At 44.1% G+C, this 16,551-nt stretch overlaps 1 protein-coding gene across 1 annotated transcript in view; it reads right to left on the reverse strand.

The window, feature by feature from the left end:
• LOC147707029 (adhesion G protein-coupled receptor F1-like) overlaps positions 1-16,551 on the reverse strand; it is a 375,698-nt gene that overhangs the window by 100,863 nt on the left and 258,284 nt on the right. Inside the window, exon 10 of the mRNA XM_086925618.1 lies at positions 1,961-3,340. Coding sequence (XP_086781744.1) covers positions 1,961-3,340 — 1,380 coding nt within the window. The remainder of the gene's footprint in view (positions 1-1,960; positions 3,341-16,551) is intronic.

Here is a 16,551-nt window from a genome sequence, read left to right on the forward strand (position 1 = left end):
CACCCCAAAGCGCTATGCGTTGTAGCGGTATGCGTTGTAAATACCGCGTTGTAATGGTACGCGGAGTAAAAGTATGCGTTGTAACGGCATACATCCATTCAGTAGGGTCTTGAGGAAGAAAAAGGATGCTTTCCATATCGTGTTGACGTATTAACGTGTGAGATGAATAGCTGGATGGAGATAAGGATGGATGGAGAGAAGAGTTAGTGTGAGCGTAGCTAGGTGGGGGCGTTCCGCCCCAGGCGGCACTATTTTGGGGACGGGGCTGTCTAGACCTGGACCGTGTCATGTATGTGCATGTCACTTGCATGATCGAGGTAACTATTAGCGGCGATACTACGTGTCTCTCGGACCTCTTTCAGGTGCTCGCCGTCCTTTTTCCCTGAGCACCCTCCCATGGGGGCGGCAATCTGAAGGATAGCCCCAGGTGCCACAAGCTCTAGCTACGCCTGCTTGCGTGACAGCATTGAGGGTAATCGAGGTCATTGCATCCTTCCATCATCCCCGCTGGACGACTAAACAGGTCAGTAGCATTCTTTATTGACCTAGCCTGACACAACACAAGAGTACTGTGCATGTGTGATTACATCGGAATTCTCTCCTGACTCTCTGGATATGAGCAGTGGGTCAAAGTTCTCACTTTGGATCACAGCTGAAAATAGTTATCAATTTCAATTGAAAGTTGTATTATGAGATTATTGATGCTGAAACTGAAGTAAAGCGATATTACAAAATGTTACATTTTATTTAAATATGTTTCTACCAAATAAATTCAAATAAAACAAATTGTGGTGCATTAAATTACATGAAATTATGTTTTAATAAAATAAATGACAATATAACGAATTGCAATTAATCTTTCTCGAAGTGTCATCGTCTAGAATGGAATTGGTGATGTTGTGAGAATGACATTGAAGAGTGTAAATAGTTTTGTATAGGAACTTTTACATCCTCATTTCCCAGAAGTGGTTTGTGCTACACTGTTACTTAATATTTTGAAAGGAGAATTTGGTAATGGAAGTCTTTTACACTGTTATAGTTAATGGCTGGTGGTTATTGATTTTAGCAACTGAACAGGCCCCAGATATATTGTGGTGATAAATATACATCAGATAATATTTTTCTAACAAACCTTTTCTTTAACTCTTTTAGTATTCAAGTTTAGATTGAGACTGCACAAAAGCAATATAAATCATTTTCTAATTCAAGCATGCTTTTCTTGATATCATCCAGAATCTATTGAGCAAATTCACTAGAACATTTTTTATTATGGCAACTTCTCCTACACGAACACTCTTTAACATACTTTTGTGTGCCTTTGTGAATCAGCTCTCAACAGTCTAGCTCTCTATCAGTAAAAGTACACAAAGGGCACAATCCTTTCTCTTTCAACCAACTATATAATAATATCTTCAGAGTATTTACATGTTAGTCCTATTTTAGTTGTTTTGGGACAAATTTAAAAAGGCATGTAAGAGTAAGTGAATGTGTAGTACGGGAGTACTACTTTGAGCACTCCAAAATGCCTTAATAAATTGGTCACCAACAATTTTTTTTTACTCTACCTATCAAGTTCTCCGGAACATGTAAATATAAGTATACAAGTATTTAAAAAAGTAAACATCCTATGAAATGATATTTCACCAATCAGATGCTTCTGAAGCAAAACATTCAGCTTGACTGGAGGTTATTGAGGACGTTGCAGTATAGATTTCTGCTACTAACAGAATTCTTTTAAAGTTAGCCTGGAAGATGGGGGAATGCTCACATCAATGGTTTGCCCTGTCACATTCACTTAGAATCATTGATGTATTCTTGCTTTATTAATCTACTTCACTTTCTTTTATTGATTATAATACTCTGTGAGATTGAAAAATGAAGGCAAGCACATTTCTACAGGCTAATATGTTGCTCAGAGAAGAAGCTTTTAACAAGGGAAAATGTATTTTGAAATTCTTACCTGTAGTGAATTAAGTATAGAAAATATAATATGCAGTGCCAGAACTGGAGCATCAACAGCAACTATGGAAAATCCGATTGCCCATGTAAGACCCAAAATTGGGGACAAAATTGCAATTCTTTTTCCAGTTTGCAGGACAATGTTTCTCTCCTCTGGTGCTCCTTCTCCTATTGTAGGCCTCTGTACCTTTATAATGACAAGCACCAGTATCATGAAATTTAAGGTTACAGCAAGAAGTGCTGGTAGCACAAAGGCAAGGAGTGCTCTGCTCTCATCCCAGCTAAGCCAACAGGCATCTTTCCTCATGTAGGCCTTGGTTGGGCCAGTGCTAATTAATGTGATAACACTGATAACCAGCGGACAAGCGTAACCAATGCTGAATGCGATGCACATCATGCGATTCCTTCCCAACTCATGGAAAATTAGGACTGTACGGTAGAAAATAAGGAGCCCCAAAGTAAGCATCCAAAAAAACAAAGACAGATAGAAGAAGTGAATGAAGAATGTGGCGGATATGCAGGAAGCCTTTTGGTTGCGGCTTAAAACGTTCTTTTGTGCCCATTCTGTATTGATGGCAGCTACGATGAACCAGATGTCGGCTATCAGGAGCGACAGTGATATGTTGACGATACAGACGTGGCGCATGAATGATGTCTTCCGTTTTGTTACATGCTGCCATACCAAAGCTTCAACAATGAGGCCCAGAATCAAGCTTCCTACAGAGATGGACACTCCAATATTGGCAATATAGCTGAGGATTACATCTGAAGGCGTTGTTGCGGACATTAGGATTGAGAATGAGGTAAGGTGTGAACATCTGCATACAACCACTGTGTCAGTTTCATTTTCTGGAAAGCAGCCATTGTTGTTCCATGAGGTGACAATGAAGTCCCAGAAGACACAATTCACTTGCCACAGACTATTATTGATTTTCTGAAATGTTATTGAAATATCATTGATCAGCATGTCTTCTTTGACAACTACTGACATTACAAGTCCATTGACCCAAAAATGTTTGTTCGAGTTTTTCGGCAAAATTCTTCTTAAAGTAGGATAGGCAATGCTTACAAGAGTGGAGCCTAAAGGAAGCCTCTGAATTTGTTCTTTCGGTATGAATACCTCTCCAGTCACATTAAAATCAGCATTTATAAACGCAGCACTGTAGCCCGTCAGACGATTGTTTTGATTTACTTCAAAAGCCTTTACTTCAATGAAAGGCTTGCTTATGGTGAGTTGATGATTTTGGGAGGGCAACTGTTTAGCAAATTCTTCCACTGACTGTAAAAGCTGGGAACTGGCATCTTTTTCACTTTCAAGGAGTATTGTCCAGTTTTGCACTGCATTAGTATCCAATATGTAGTTCACCGTATCAATAAAATCCTGCAAAACAAAACAATTAGTTTCTTGGCAGAGGATCCATCACAGCAATTATTTGAGGTGCAGTCTGTATGTGATATTAGACAGATTTTAGGTTAAGGTGTAACAAACTGTTAACTGGAATGCTATATTTGTGGATGTTTATGACTTTGTTATTTTCTGTGATGCATAGGCTCATGTTTCCCACCAATTAGGTGACTTTGCACAATAATTGTTTTGTTTTTTATTTGAACAGTTTTTTTATTCGATTGCGAAACATTGATTTTACTTTCAAGGGCATCGATATATTTTTACAATAACTGTGCCACTTTAATATGTATAGATTATATCATATTTAAATCTACTGTTTGATTCCATGATACCTTGATAAATACCTAACTGCACTTCAGTTCATTCAAACAACTAGAATAACATAATCAAATGAGACACTGGCTTGCATTTTTGATGAGGTTACGAGATCAAAACGATACGTGTGCTTGCAAAAATGCTTTCAGTAATAGCATCCATAGTAAATGTTTGTTACTATTTAGGCAAATGTTGCATCAGTCAGTCTGAAATTAACCCCTTTCCTGCGGACCCGATTTTCCCGCAGTGCGGCACTTCCGCAAAACGGGCGGGGCCGCGTCGGCCATTGGCCGACGGCAGCACTGGGAAGGTAGTGCTGCCGTCGGCCAATGGCCGACGGCAGCAGGGAAGGGGTTAAACAGGCTAACAGGAGAAGCTCCAATAAGGTACTTGCTTTAAACAGTAGAGAAAAGATCGAGAAATATCATACAAATAACTGAAACAGAACTCTTTAATATAGTAAAATAAACATCAAAGGCAAAATTGATTACAACTTTCACCTTTTAAGTGATCTTTGCACATTTTCTCTAAATAATGATAAAGCGCCCTCTTTATATTGTAATAAAGTTAACTAAAATTAAACAATAAAACGTGCTAGATGCATTATGAATGCCACTGTCAAAGTAAAATCAATTTCCTAAAGTGTAGGTATTAATATTCCAAAACTGTGGTTTAACAAAGCTTTACATGAATTTGAGAAAGAAAAAGATGATATGGAAGAGGGTTGGGACACCGGAAAGGCAAGAGGGACTCTTGAAAAGAAGCCAGGTGTTGTAATACTCCAGTTTGTTCCCTCAAAGTTAGGGGACAATTTGGGCAGGTAGTTGCCCCTGTGCTTCTCTTTGTGCATCATCCAGGTGCTACAGTGACAAAACAAACAGAACAGCCTATGTACTCTCTCAGTCAATATGTTTTGTGGAGTGGATCATTCAAATGTCAATTTCACAAACCTGGTTCTTAAATCTTCAGTTTTCATTGAAGACACAATGTTGATTGGAAAAAGGGGGACTTTTCAATGAAAAGACCTGTACATTCCTGCCTGAACATACTTTTACAGGGTGTTTCTATCTGCAAAATATTTTAAAAGGGCTCCAAAAAGATGCCCAGAGGTAGGTTTCCAGTTGGAGTTTTAGGAACTGCCATCTTCCATAGAATGAGGTCTGTCTGAATCCTGACATCCTTAGGGTGGTCTTCCCTCAAACTTTTTGCCTGCTTGCCTCCAATTTTGTTGATCTGTTTTTTGTTGTCTTTAGTACTCTGGGCACTTAACCACTCTAGCCAGTGCTAAAGAACGTGTGCGTTCTCCCTAAACATAGTTTGATTGGCTTATCCACAATTGGCATATTTAACTTACCTATAAGTCCAAGTAAAGTGCACTACATCTGCCAGGGCCTGTAAATTAAATTCTACTTGTGGGCCTGCAGCACTAATTGTGCCCCCACTTAAGCAGCCCTTTAAAACATGTCTCAGGACTGCCACTGCAGAGCCAGTGTGTGCAGTTTACACTGCCTTGTCGACTTGGCATTTAAAACCCCTTGCCAAACCTTAACCTCCCTTTTTATTGCTTATATGGCACCCCTAAGGTAGGCCCTAAGTAGCCCATGAGGCAGGGTGCTCTGTAATTAAAAGGTAGGATATGTACTTTTAAGCTTTACATGTTCTGGTAGTACAAAACTCCCAAATTCGTTTTTCGCTACTGTGAGGCTTACCCCTCACATAGGTAAATATTGCTTATTCCTTGTTACATCTAGTAAGCAGTAATTCCCAATTGGAAGGAGGTCGAGTTTTCATGTTTAGTACCTATGGAATTATCACAATACATCCTCATTAAGGGTTAATTCAAATGTATCATTACAATTTTAAAAATGCCACTTTTAGAAAGATGGCAGGCATATAGATGCTTTAAGTCCAGTGTGCCTGCAGCCTTTCTCCAATACATGTCTGGTGGGGGGGCGGGGGAGGGGACAGCTGGACGTGCACATTCCCTGTAGACAGCTACACAAAATGGGAGCTTAGTTGTGACTTGATGGGCCTTCCATATCCTGATGGGCCATCTTGGGAAAGCTGGGAAGGAGGATCCCGGAACAGCCCCCCACTTACACCTGAATAGGCTGTGTCCTGTCCACACACAAAGGACTGCTTAACCCCCTATAGTGAGTCTGGAGCCAAGGCAGATCTGTGCACTTTAAAGTCCTTCTTTGAATTCTCCCCCACTTCAAAGGCACAACTGTGTTAAGAACTGGACTTCTGACCATACCACGCCAGTACACTTCTGTGCCTGTGGACAGTTTGGCAGGGAGAAGGACTGCTGTCCTGCTGAACTGCCACTCTTCTGGAGTGCTGCTCTGGAAGAATGTCGTTCTTGCTGTGCTGTCTGCTGCCCTCCTTGCCTTGGTGAGAAGAATTGGACCCACATCACTTGAACCCAAAACCGGAGTTACCCTCAAGGGGTTGTTGGCTTGCCTTCTGTTCTGAAATCTCAGGGACATCAAAGACTTTCAACTCACTTGCCTCAACACTGGGACTCTGCTGGCTGTGACTATGCCCTGAGAAGTCATGCCAATCCTTTCCTGAACCCTTGGAAGTGGGTTTAAAGTGCTGCTCTAGGAGAATCCAGGCATCGCACGTGACACAAAGGACTCAGAACTGATGCATCGCCACCGTTGTGAGAAGACGATGCATCACCTCTTCTGGACCTCGTATTTTGGCTTCAATGTCAATGCAACTACTGTACTTTTCAGCGGGCAAAATGGTATAGTCCAAAGCTCTGTTTTTAATATAATATCAGGGCCTTCGGTGGTCATATCACTGAAAATACAAGATTTGAAAAAAATATTATTGTCTACGGTTGCTTGTGAAAGACAATTTCTATGGACTGGAATCTAGAGAATGCTAATGTGATTCTGTATTTTACTGATCTCTGCTGGTCGTTTTCTATCAAGAAAGTTAAATAGAGACAGTTGCCAGAATGTTTTTTTAAAGAAAGTCCCTCAGCAGAAAGCAATTCTGGTATTTTACTGACCTCGACTGGTCTTTTAATTAGAAGCAGTTGAACAGAAAAAAGTCCCTAAACGGAAGCAGACAAGACCTAGGGCTGATCTCCAGAGCCCACAATGTACATACACATACAAGTATATAATAATATATAAGCTTATACAAAAGTATATACAAGAGGTCTCGAATACTCGACCTAAAAATGGTTCAGAATCCAATTCTCTACCAACATTCACAAGCATATGTACACAGTAATCCTTTATTCCAAGTAGTACATTCTTATCACTATGCTGACCAAATCAAACATTCTTAAGTAATCACAATAAACAGTCAAAGTTCTTATGGTCTCACCCTCAGACTCTTTTTGATTTACAATGTTTTAAAAAATGTTCGCAAACAAAAACTTGATTGACCCAGTACATACATGTCACCCTCATTATCTGCACACATCCGCTCAGATTCATTGAGGCTCTGCACCATCTCTAAGTGATACAAAGCAAGACCAAGCAATAAAATGATATTTACTTTGCTGTGCAATGTATTTTGTCCTCAAAAGTACACATTTCTCAGCGCGAAAAGCTTTTTGTGCCACTTTGCATCAAAGAGGCATTATTGGCCTGTTACCTGAGTGGAACAGTACAGACAACCATGGGCCTTATTTATGAAGGCCTTGCGCCGCCGGTGCGTCACTTTTAACATGGGAAAAAGTGACGCACCAGTGGCGCAAGGCTATCATAAATAAGGCCCCATATGTTTTGACACAAAGCCTAATCTAATAAAATAGCTAGACCAATCGTTGCCTCAAAAACGAACGCCTCCTTCAAGCAGAACTTAACAAGGTAAAATGTTTTAATTTCTCAAAAATCAAGTGTGTTTGCGATCCTTTTGAGTTTCTCTAGCCATAGTAATTTATACTGGATGGGTGTGTTTCCAGTACAAATCCATTGCTAAACAATGTACACTCACCTGTGCACCATAGTATAAGACTCTCAGTTGTGCAAAATAGTTTATTTACAGTACACATGCAGGGCATGATAGCAGCAGAAGCCACATTTTAGTGGATATTGCTTTGTGGTTTCTTTTTGAATGGTGCAATGCACCACAGCAAATATGGTTACTGTGCTACACTGCACAAACAAGTAATAATTCTGCCACACCATGGATTGCACTGCTGACTTTGAGTGTTCTGCCCTTTGAATGCTTGAACTACAGCTGATATTGCTACATTTATTTGGTATATGCTATCCCAGCAGGTGGGGAGAGCTCTGTGTGGCTTTACCTTACCTTTGGTTAGGTCTTCTTCTAGATGAGTGTAGGAGCTGTGTTGTGAGCTGTTAACTCTGGTAAAAGACCCTGAGACCAAAGGAACTAGCATTATATTTCAGCTGATGCTTAATTTCAGACTTGTGTTCCATTCCAGTCCAGCCTGCTCAGAGATTTGTTAGTCCAGTGTCCATTGAGAGGCCAGAGCAGTCATTTAGTACCAGTGTTAAAATGTGAGTAAGAGGATATCCAACATCTAGACTTTCAGGAGAGACAATAAATCTGTCTCAGAGCTTCTATCTGTGCTTTAACAGTGCTGTCATTAGTCTTAGCTATGCTATTTTCATTATCATTCACCAAGTCCGACTGTCACCCCCCACATTAGTCTAAATCTCTCCCACTCACTCTCCATTCTGCTTGGGAATTAACTGATCATCGTTCATACAGAAATAATGGGAAAAGGAGTTGTATATCTTTCCCCTCCTATTAGGAAAGGCTCAGCTTGGTTTCTCTCTCTGGGAAGTAATTATAGTTTCTCCATACCTGCTTATTAAGCAAACATACTTTTTTAGGTGGTTTACTAACTTGACCCTAGGGGCTCCTTTTCACAATTGAAAATACTGGGGATCCAGAAGTATGTGTTACAGACGATCTGAATGAATTTGTGTTTGCAGTGTATGATCTTTGAAATACAAAGTATACTCTTCTATATTTAACTAACCCAGAGGATAACATTACCAGAATCACAGTGATGTACAAATGTTTTTCCCTAAACATGCAAGCCTAATTTTATCTTAGCACAGCGAGGGATAACACAGTGAGGATCGATTATGCTTCAGATATGTTTTTCTTAACTTGAAACACTCCTTTCCTTCTTTATACTGTTTATACATCCATATTCACACTGCTATTTATTAACCACATAATTATCAATTCATTCATTCACCTATCCTTTCATCTATCCTCTCACTCTCTTTAATGTATCCTTTCACTATCTTTCATTTATCTTAAATTTTCCATCAATCCTTGCATGTTCCTCCATGCAAACATACATAGATCCAAGCATAAATACATCTACCTCCTATGATCCATTCATCAATCCAAACATGTATTTATTCATATACCTATCCTCACTTTTTCATCCAATTATCCTCACTCGCGTGGGCGGTCGCTCCCCCCACGCTCCTCTGCCTCACCTCCCTACTTCATCTGCTAATTGCATTGCCTGAGACATCGCCTGCAACCCGAGAGCGCTTCAACGATTACATAGCGCCTGGTATCGTTTTGTCGCTAATACATTAGAACCCAGTTATACTGCATTGCAGTGATTTTAATTAGCCTGTATTGTTTTATTTTAATTATTTCAAAGCCCAGTTGCGCTGCATTGCTGTGATTTGAATTTAGACTCATTATTACTGTTTTGCTGATATTGTGCCCCAGTTTCCCTTTATCTCCTGCCATTTTGTTATTATCTCCACTCGTGGCCCGTGTCTCCTCCCCGCTCCCGCCTCCCGCCTCCCAGCTGCCCCTCCCACCCACTGGTAGAGTAAGCAAGCTCCTACCAACACAACGCTGTGACCAGCCGGACTTGCTCTGTAGCGGTCGCTCCCCCCACTCTTCTCTGCCTCACCTCCCTACTTCATCTGCTAATTGCATTGCCTGAGACATCCCCTGAAACCCGAGAGCGCTTCAACGATTACATAGCGCCTGGTATCGTTTTGTCGCTATTACATTAGAACCCAGTTGCGCTGCATTGCGGTGATTTTAATTAGCCTAAATCGTTTTATTTTAATTATTTCAAAGCCCAGCTGCGCTGCATTGCTGTGATTTGAATTTAGCCTCATTATTACTGTTTTGCTGATATTGTGCCCCAGTTTCGCTTTATCTCCTGCCATTTTGTTATTATCTCCACTCGTGGCCCGTGTCGCCTCCCCGCTCCCGCCTCCCGCCTCCCAGCTGCCCCTCCCACCCACTGGTAGAGTAAGCAAGCTCCTACCAACACAACGCTGTGACCAGCCGGACTTGCTCCGTAGCGGTCGCTCCCCCCACGCTCCTCTGCCTCACCTCCCTACTTCATCTGCTAATTGCATTGCCTGAGACATTGCCTGCAACCCGAGAGCGCTTTAACGATTACATAGCGCCTGGTATTGTTTTGTCGCTATTACATTAGAGCCCAGTTGCGCTGCATTGCGGTGATTTTAATTAGCCTGTATCGTTTTATTTTATTATTTCAAAGCCCAGTTGCGCTGCATTGCTGTGATTTGAATTTAGCCTAATTATTACTGTTTTGCTGATATTGTGCCCCAGTTTCGCTTTATCTCCTGCCATTTTGTTATTATCTCCACTCGTGGCCCGTGTCTCCTCCCCGCTCCCGCCTCCCGCCTCCCAGCTGCCCCTCCCACGCTCCGCACCCCCACTACCCACTTATGTCAGACACACCCACGCGCAGCGTTCACGCGCAGCAGTCGCGCCCCAGTCGCGCCGAAGGAGCACCAAAGGTAAGCCCGTCTACGCCCGTCCACGCCTGGACCGCGCCCAGTGCCAGACCCCCTGCCCCCCGCAAAGCGCACTCCTCCAGCATAACATATGACGCCGCAAGCCTCCTAGCCCTTAACCCCAGACGCACACATCTATGCTGCGTAGCTGCCCCAGGACTCACCCATGGACCCTTCGCCTGCCACTACTGTAAATTTACCAGCACCAAGGGATCTACTCGACACTACATCACCGGACGTCGCCTTCCTAACTGAAACATGGATGAACGCATCATCAACACCTGATATCGCCATAGCCATCCCGGACAACTACAAAATTATCCGAAGAGACCGCACCGACCAAACAGGAGGAGGCATCGCCATCGTCCATAAGAACACCATCAAAATCACGACCAGCTCCAACGACAACCTCACAACCGCCGAACACCTTCACTTCCAGGTCCACACCGACCCCAGAACCACACTCAGAGGCACCCTCATCTACAGACCTCCAGGAACCCGTAAACAATTCAGCGAAGTCATCACTGACTTCATCAGTCCACATGCCCTCGCCTCCGAGAACTACATTCTATTAGGAGACCTCAACTTCCACCTGGACAAGAAAAACGACAGCAACACCACCACCCTTCTCGACAACCTGGCCAATCTGGGCCTCAAACAACTTGTTGACACCCCCACCCATGTAGCCGGACATACGCTCGACCCAATCTTCACCTCCAGCAAACACATCTCCTTCAATCGCACCACAGCTCTCCACTGGACGGACCACAGTTGTGTTCACTTCAGCTACAAAACCACCTCGACCCACAATCCCCCACAATCTATCCCCCGAAGAAAATGGAACAAAATCACCACCGACCAACTCCTCACTTCACTCAACCAAAACCCACCCGCCCCCTCATCGGACCCAAACTAAGCTGCCATCAAATTCAAACAATGGATCACTCACAGCGCTGACGAATTAGCACCCTTGAAAAACCATCACACCAAACAAGGCAACAAAAAGTCCCCCTGGTTCAACGACGACCTTAGGAAATCCAAAAAATTATGCCGCGCTCTCGAGAAAACATGGAGAAAAAACCCGACCACCGACAACATGTCCACCTTCAAGGCAGCCACCCGTAAACACCACCAGCTGATCCGAGCCACCAAGAAATCAGCACTCAAGAATCGACTCGACAACAACGCCCATAACAGCAAGGAACTATTCAACATCGTCAAAGAATTCACCAATGCCACCGCTGCCTCAAACGACATCACTCCCTCCCAAAACCTCTGCGATTCGTTATCCTCCTTCTTCTACAACAAAATTGCCGACATACATAACAGCTTCGAAAACAGTTCCAACAAACAATCCTCTCCACCCCCCTCAGAACCTAAACCGCCCGCTAACAACCTCAGCGCATGGAACGCAATCACCACTGAAGACACCATCCGCCTCATGAATTCCATCCACTCTGGCTCGCCAACCGACCCATGTCCCCACCACATCTTCAACAAAGCAGACTCCATCATCGCACCCCATCTCCGTGATGTCATCAATTGCTCCTTCATCTCTGCCACCTTCCCCGAAATCTGGAAGCATGCCGAAGTCAATGCCCTCCTGAAGAAACCCACAGCAGACCCCTCTGAACTTAAAAACTACCGCCCCATATCCCTCCTCCCATTCCCGGCCAAAGTCATAGAGAAAGCCGTCAACAGCCAACTCGCCGCCTTCCTCGAATCGAACAACTCCCTCGATCCCTCACAGTCCGGCTTTCGAGCCAAACACAGCACTGAAACCGCCCTCATCGCAGCAACAGACGACATCCGAACACTACTGGACAACGGAGAAACAGTGGCCCTGATTCTACTTGTCCTCTCCGCCGCCTTCGACACTGTTTGTCACAGCACACTCATACAACGCCTCAGCAACGTCGGCATAAAAGGAAAAGCCTTGGACTGGATCATCTCGTTCCTAGCCGAGAGAACGCAGAGAGTCCGACTTCCCCCCTTCAAATCAGAAGCCACCGAAGTCATCTGCGGTGTACCACTAGGATCATCACTCAGTCCCACCCTCTTCAACGTTTACATGAGCCCACTCGCCTCCATCGCGCGTCAACACAACCTAAACATCATCTCCTACGCTGACGACACCCAACTGATCCTTTCTCTCACCAAAGACCCCAACACCGCCAAAACAAACCTTCACGAAGGCATGAAAGAAGTAGCCGCATGGATGAAAGACAGCCGCCTCAAACTTAACTCAGACAAAACGGAAGTGCTCATCCTAGGATCATCCCCCTCTGCCTGGGACAACTCATGGTGGCCTTCAGATCTGGGGCAAGCACCCATACCCACGGACCATGCACTTAACCTTGGCTTAATCCCAGACTCTTCACTCTTGATGACCAATCAAGTCAACGCCGTCTCGTCCTCCTGCTTCAACGTACTTCGTATGCTCAAAAAAATCTTCAGCTGGATCCCCGCTGAGACAAGAAAGACTGTCACCCACGCACTGGTTACGAGTCAACTAGACTAGGAAACACCCTCTACGCCGGAATTACAGCCAAATTACAGAAAAAACTCCAACGCATCCAAAACGCATCAGCAAGACTCATTTTGGACATCCCTCGCCAAGATCACATCACCGGCCACCTGAGAGACCTCCACTGGCTTCCTGTCAACAAGAGAGTAACGTTCCGTCTTCTCACCCACGCACACAAGGCCCTCTACAAACTAGGGCCCGAATGCCTCAACACTCGACTATCCTTCTACACACCCACTCGCCAACTAAGATCATCCAATCAAGGCCTCGCCGCAGTTCCACGTATCCAAAGATCCACCATGGGAGGTAGATCCTTCTCCTACTTGGCGGCCAAGACCTGGAACTCACTCCCCACTCACCTCCGCCTCACACAGAACCACATCTCCTTCAGAAAAGAACTTAAAACCTGGCTATTCGATAAATAATGAACCCCCTCCCCAAGCGCCTCGAGACCCTCTGGGTGAGTAGTGCGCTATATAAATTCTTGAACTTGAACTTGAACTTGAACCCTTATTCATTCCTCTGCAAAATCCTTTTGCTGTTGGTTTCTGGTTGCTGTGGTCTTCAAATCCCAGAAAGCCCTTCAATGCCAGGAGGAGGTCCAACAACATGCTCATAAGCGCTGGGAACTTCTGTGGGCACAGGGGATGGGCCCAGGTGTGCACCTGGGAGAAGACCTGGCCAAGAGAGGAGGACCCTTCATCAGATGGAAGAGGTTGGGCTGGGCCATTTTCCTTGCCCCTAGTTCTTCATATTTACTGTGTGAGGGGACTTTTCCTAGTTTTCTTTCACCTAAACTGGCCCTCATTGTATAGATTACTGTGAGAGTAACCTTTTTCATCAATAGACTGTTAGTTTGGTGGGTTCCTATAATAATCTTATAGAGTAATTCCAGGAGGCTTTGGATATTACATTAGTCTTAAGATGGGGAAGAGAAAGACACCGAGGGCTAAGCACCTTGTCAGTTCTCATTGCACACTCTTCGATTGTTTGTTGGCTTGAAAAGCAGGGGTGGTCACGAAGGAAAAAGATCCGGCGGAGCGATGGTTATACCTTGAGCTCTGTGAATGGCAGGCCACCCCAGGTTAGTCAGATATCTTCTGAAACTTTGGTTGGCTTTGGGATTGCTTTGGAGGACGCTGAAAGTGTTTTGGCAAGGTTGGGTTCAAATGGCCTGATTACCTCACCAGTGAGTCAATCAAAATATAGTCTCAGTCCAAAGGGGTCCGCAACATAAACAAGAAAGCGGTAACGTACCCTGATATTGATGCTCCAGCCCAAGCACATTGTAAGGCCAGCAGGATTTTTACTAACATCAGTAAATCTATTTGGGGCAACTTTTTAGAGCAAATTTAAGAGATAATTGCTGCCAACATGGTTCCCTTAAGGGAAAAATGTAGTTCTCTGAAGGCAATGGTTTCACATTTACTTAGGCTGCACAAAGCTGAGTCTGGGCTGGTAATGTCATGTTGACTATACCTATGATGCAGCTATCAAGCTAGGGGTGAGACAGATTCCGCCACCTGGCCCAAATAATGCTGTACCTTCTGTAACCCGAGAGGGCAATGAGGGGAGTCGTTCATGCCTAAATCTCCCCCAGATTGCGTCAATATGTTGCTGTATTGACAAATGCACCACCATTGTTGCCATGAGCTGAGGAGTCCACGAGCCAACTTAAGAACAAGGTTTGCTCCTGGTTAAGTCAGAACTCTGATTATCATCCTATTGAATATAAGTATATATTTTCCGTGAGGAGGATTGAACGGATTGGCTCTTTGGATAAACAGCTTAAAGGGCATTGTAATAGTAATATTTGCTGCCACCCAGGATTAGCATGTCGGTTGATCATTTCTAATAATAGGCAAAGTCAGTTGACAATTGGCATTGATTTGGTACCTCTGTTTTTTTAATTAAATAAACATTTACAACCCAAGTGGAGATGGTACCACCGCATCTCCCGCCTTTTGCAAGGGTGCAGGTAAGACAGCCACTCCTCGTGACCAGTAACAAGTTCTTTGCCCTGGTGGGTTTAGAGGGCACTGATTGACCACCACCTATTTGTAATTCCGCAGATCACTGTAGGATTCAGTTCACATCAGATACAGAAATCATAAGTTATGTGCACTTGGGCACGCCTATCAGGACAGATTCTTTGTTTCATCTTGTGAGTTGGAAGGTTGCAGGTTATCAGACTAAGCTTCATGATGAGAATTAGAGTGAGTATATTACCAAGTCTGATATAGTGAGCATGCAGGAAACATGGACCTCGGGGATATCACATGGGATGGTTAAATGTACAGGAATTTATATAGCGCAAATCACCGAGCGGTTTCTAAGTGCTAGCTTAGGGAACCCGTCCTGGTATTCCCCTGTGAGATAACCCCAGCAGGGTATCCGCAAGGTGAAAGCCAGGCATCCCGCCGCAAGGGCCGTTGTGGAGATTAAGCAAGCTGTTGCCCAGAGTCGCAGAGTGTGAACCCGTGAATCAAGTAGGCACCGAAGCGAGAATTGTCGAGTCCATGGACATTTTAGGACTCAAGACCCCGCCGAGCCGGGAATTGAACCCTGGTCCCGGGCTGACCTCTACTTCCAGGTGAGCCTCCTCTAACCAGTGAGCCACACTTCTCCAGGTTAGGATAGCTTCTATGTTCCTGCTATTGTTGTCCCTGGCAGATCGCTTGGTGGCCATGAATTGTATTGCAAAGGTATACAAGGCGGTATGGGTTATACTTCCTAATAAGTTTCACTTTTTTGTTCTTAATTTTTATAACTCTGTTTGTGAGCTACGTTGCCAGATTTATATCTTATGATCTGTCCTGACTGCTTTAAAACACACCCAGCCAGTATGTCTATTGAATTCCATGCTATATTAGGTGGGGATTGTAATGCCAAAAGCGGCACAAATACCACACTACCATATCCATTTGCTGTGTGGGACAATCATTTGTATAACCAGGCTGTTGATTGCAGAGGGCTGAAACTTCTAGAGTCCCTTTTAAATTTTGGTCTGATTAATGTAATTTAGAAAGCGAGTGGCCTATTTATGCAGACACCCACTTTTGTGGGCTGCTGCACAGGGAGAATGATCAATTATATCTTTGTTACAGAGAAACTGGGCTGGATGGTCTCTGCCAGAGGGTGTGGGTGGTTAAGGAACATGAGCATGGTGATCGTAATCCTTTAGAACTGGTACTCAATGTACCCGATTACAGACACCCTCATAACCCTGTACGACCAATAGATCTGGGCTTAAAGGATAACTGACAGAGCTAGTCCCTACGTTTGCATCTGGCTATCTGGGGAACCTTTACCACCACTACGAAGGGTCCAGGACTGGAGAGGCACCACTTGGAGGGTCAGGACTCACTCAGGCTGAGTCCAGGGGCGGTTTCAAGATGGAGGAAGCCTTTTGTGTCCCTTTGACTCTGAACAGGAGGCCAACTAAATAGCCCTTGTGAGTCACTCTGGTGGTCCTGGGAAAGTTGAAGACCAAGTTATTGTCCCCAGGCAGAAGGTAGCAAAGCAGCAGGACGAACAGGGCAGCAATCCAGAAGGTCAGCAGTGTTGTAGAGCAGCTGTCCAGGAGAGTT

The sequence above is a fragment of the Lissotriton vulgaris genome, chromosome 6 (assembly GCF_964263255.1).
Source record: "Lissotriton vulgaris chromosome 6, aLisVul1.2, whole genome shotgun sequence".
Lineage (NCBI taxonomy): Eukaryota > Metazoa > Chordata > Amphibia > Caudata > Salamandridae > Lissotriton > Lissotriton vulgaris.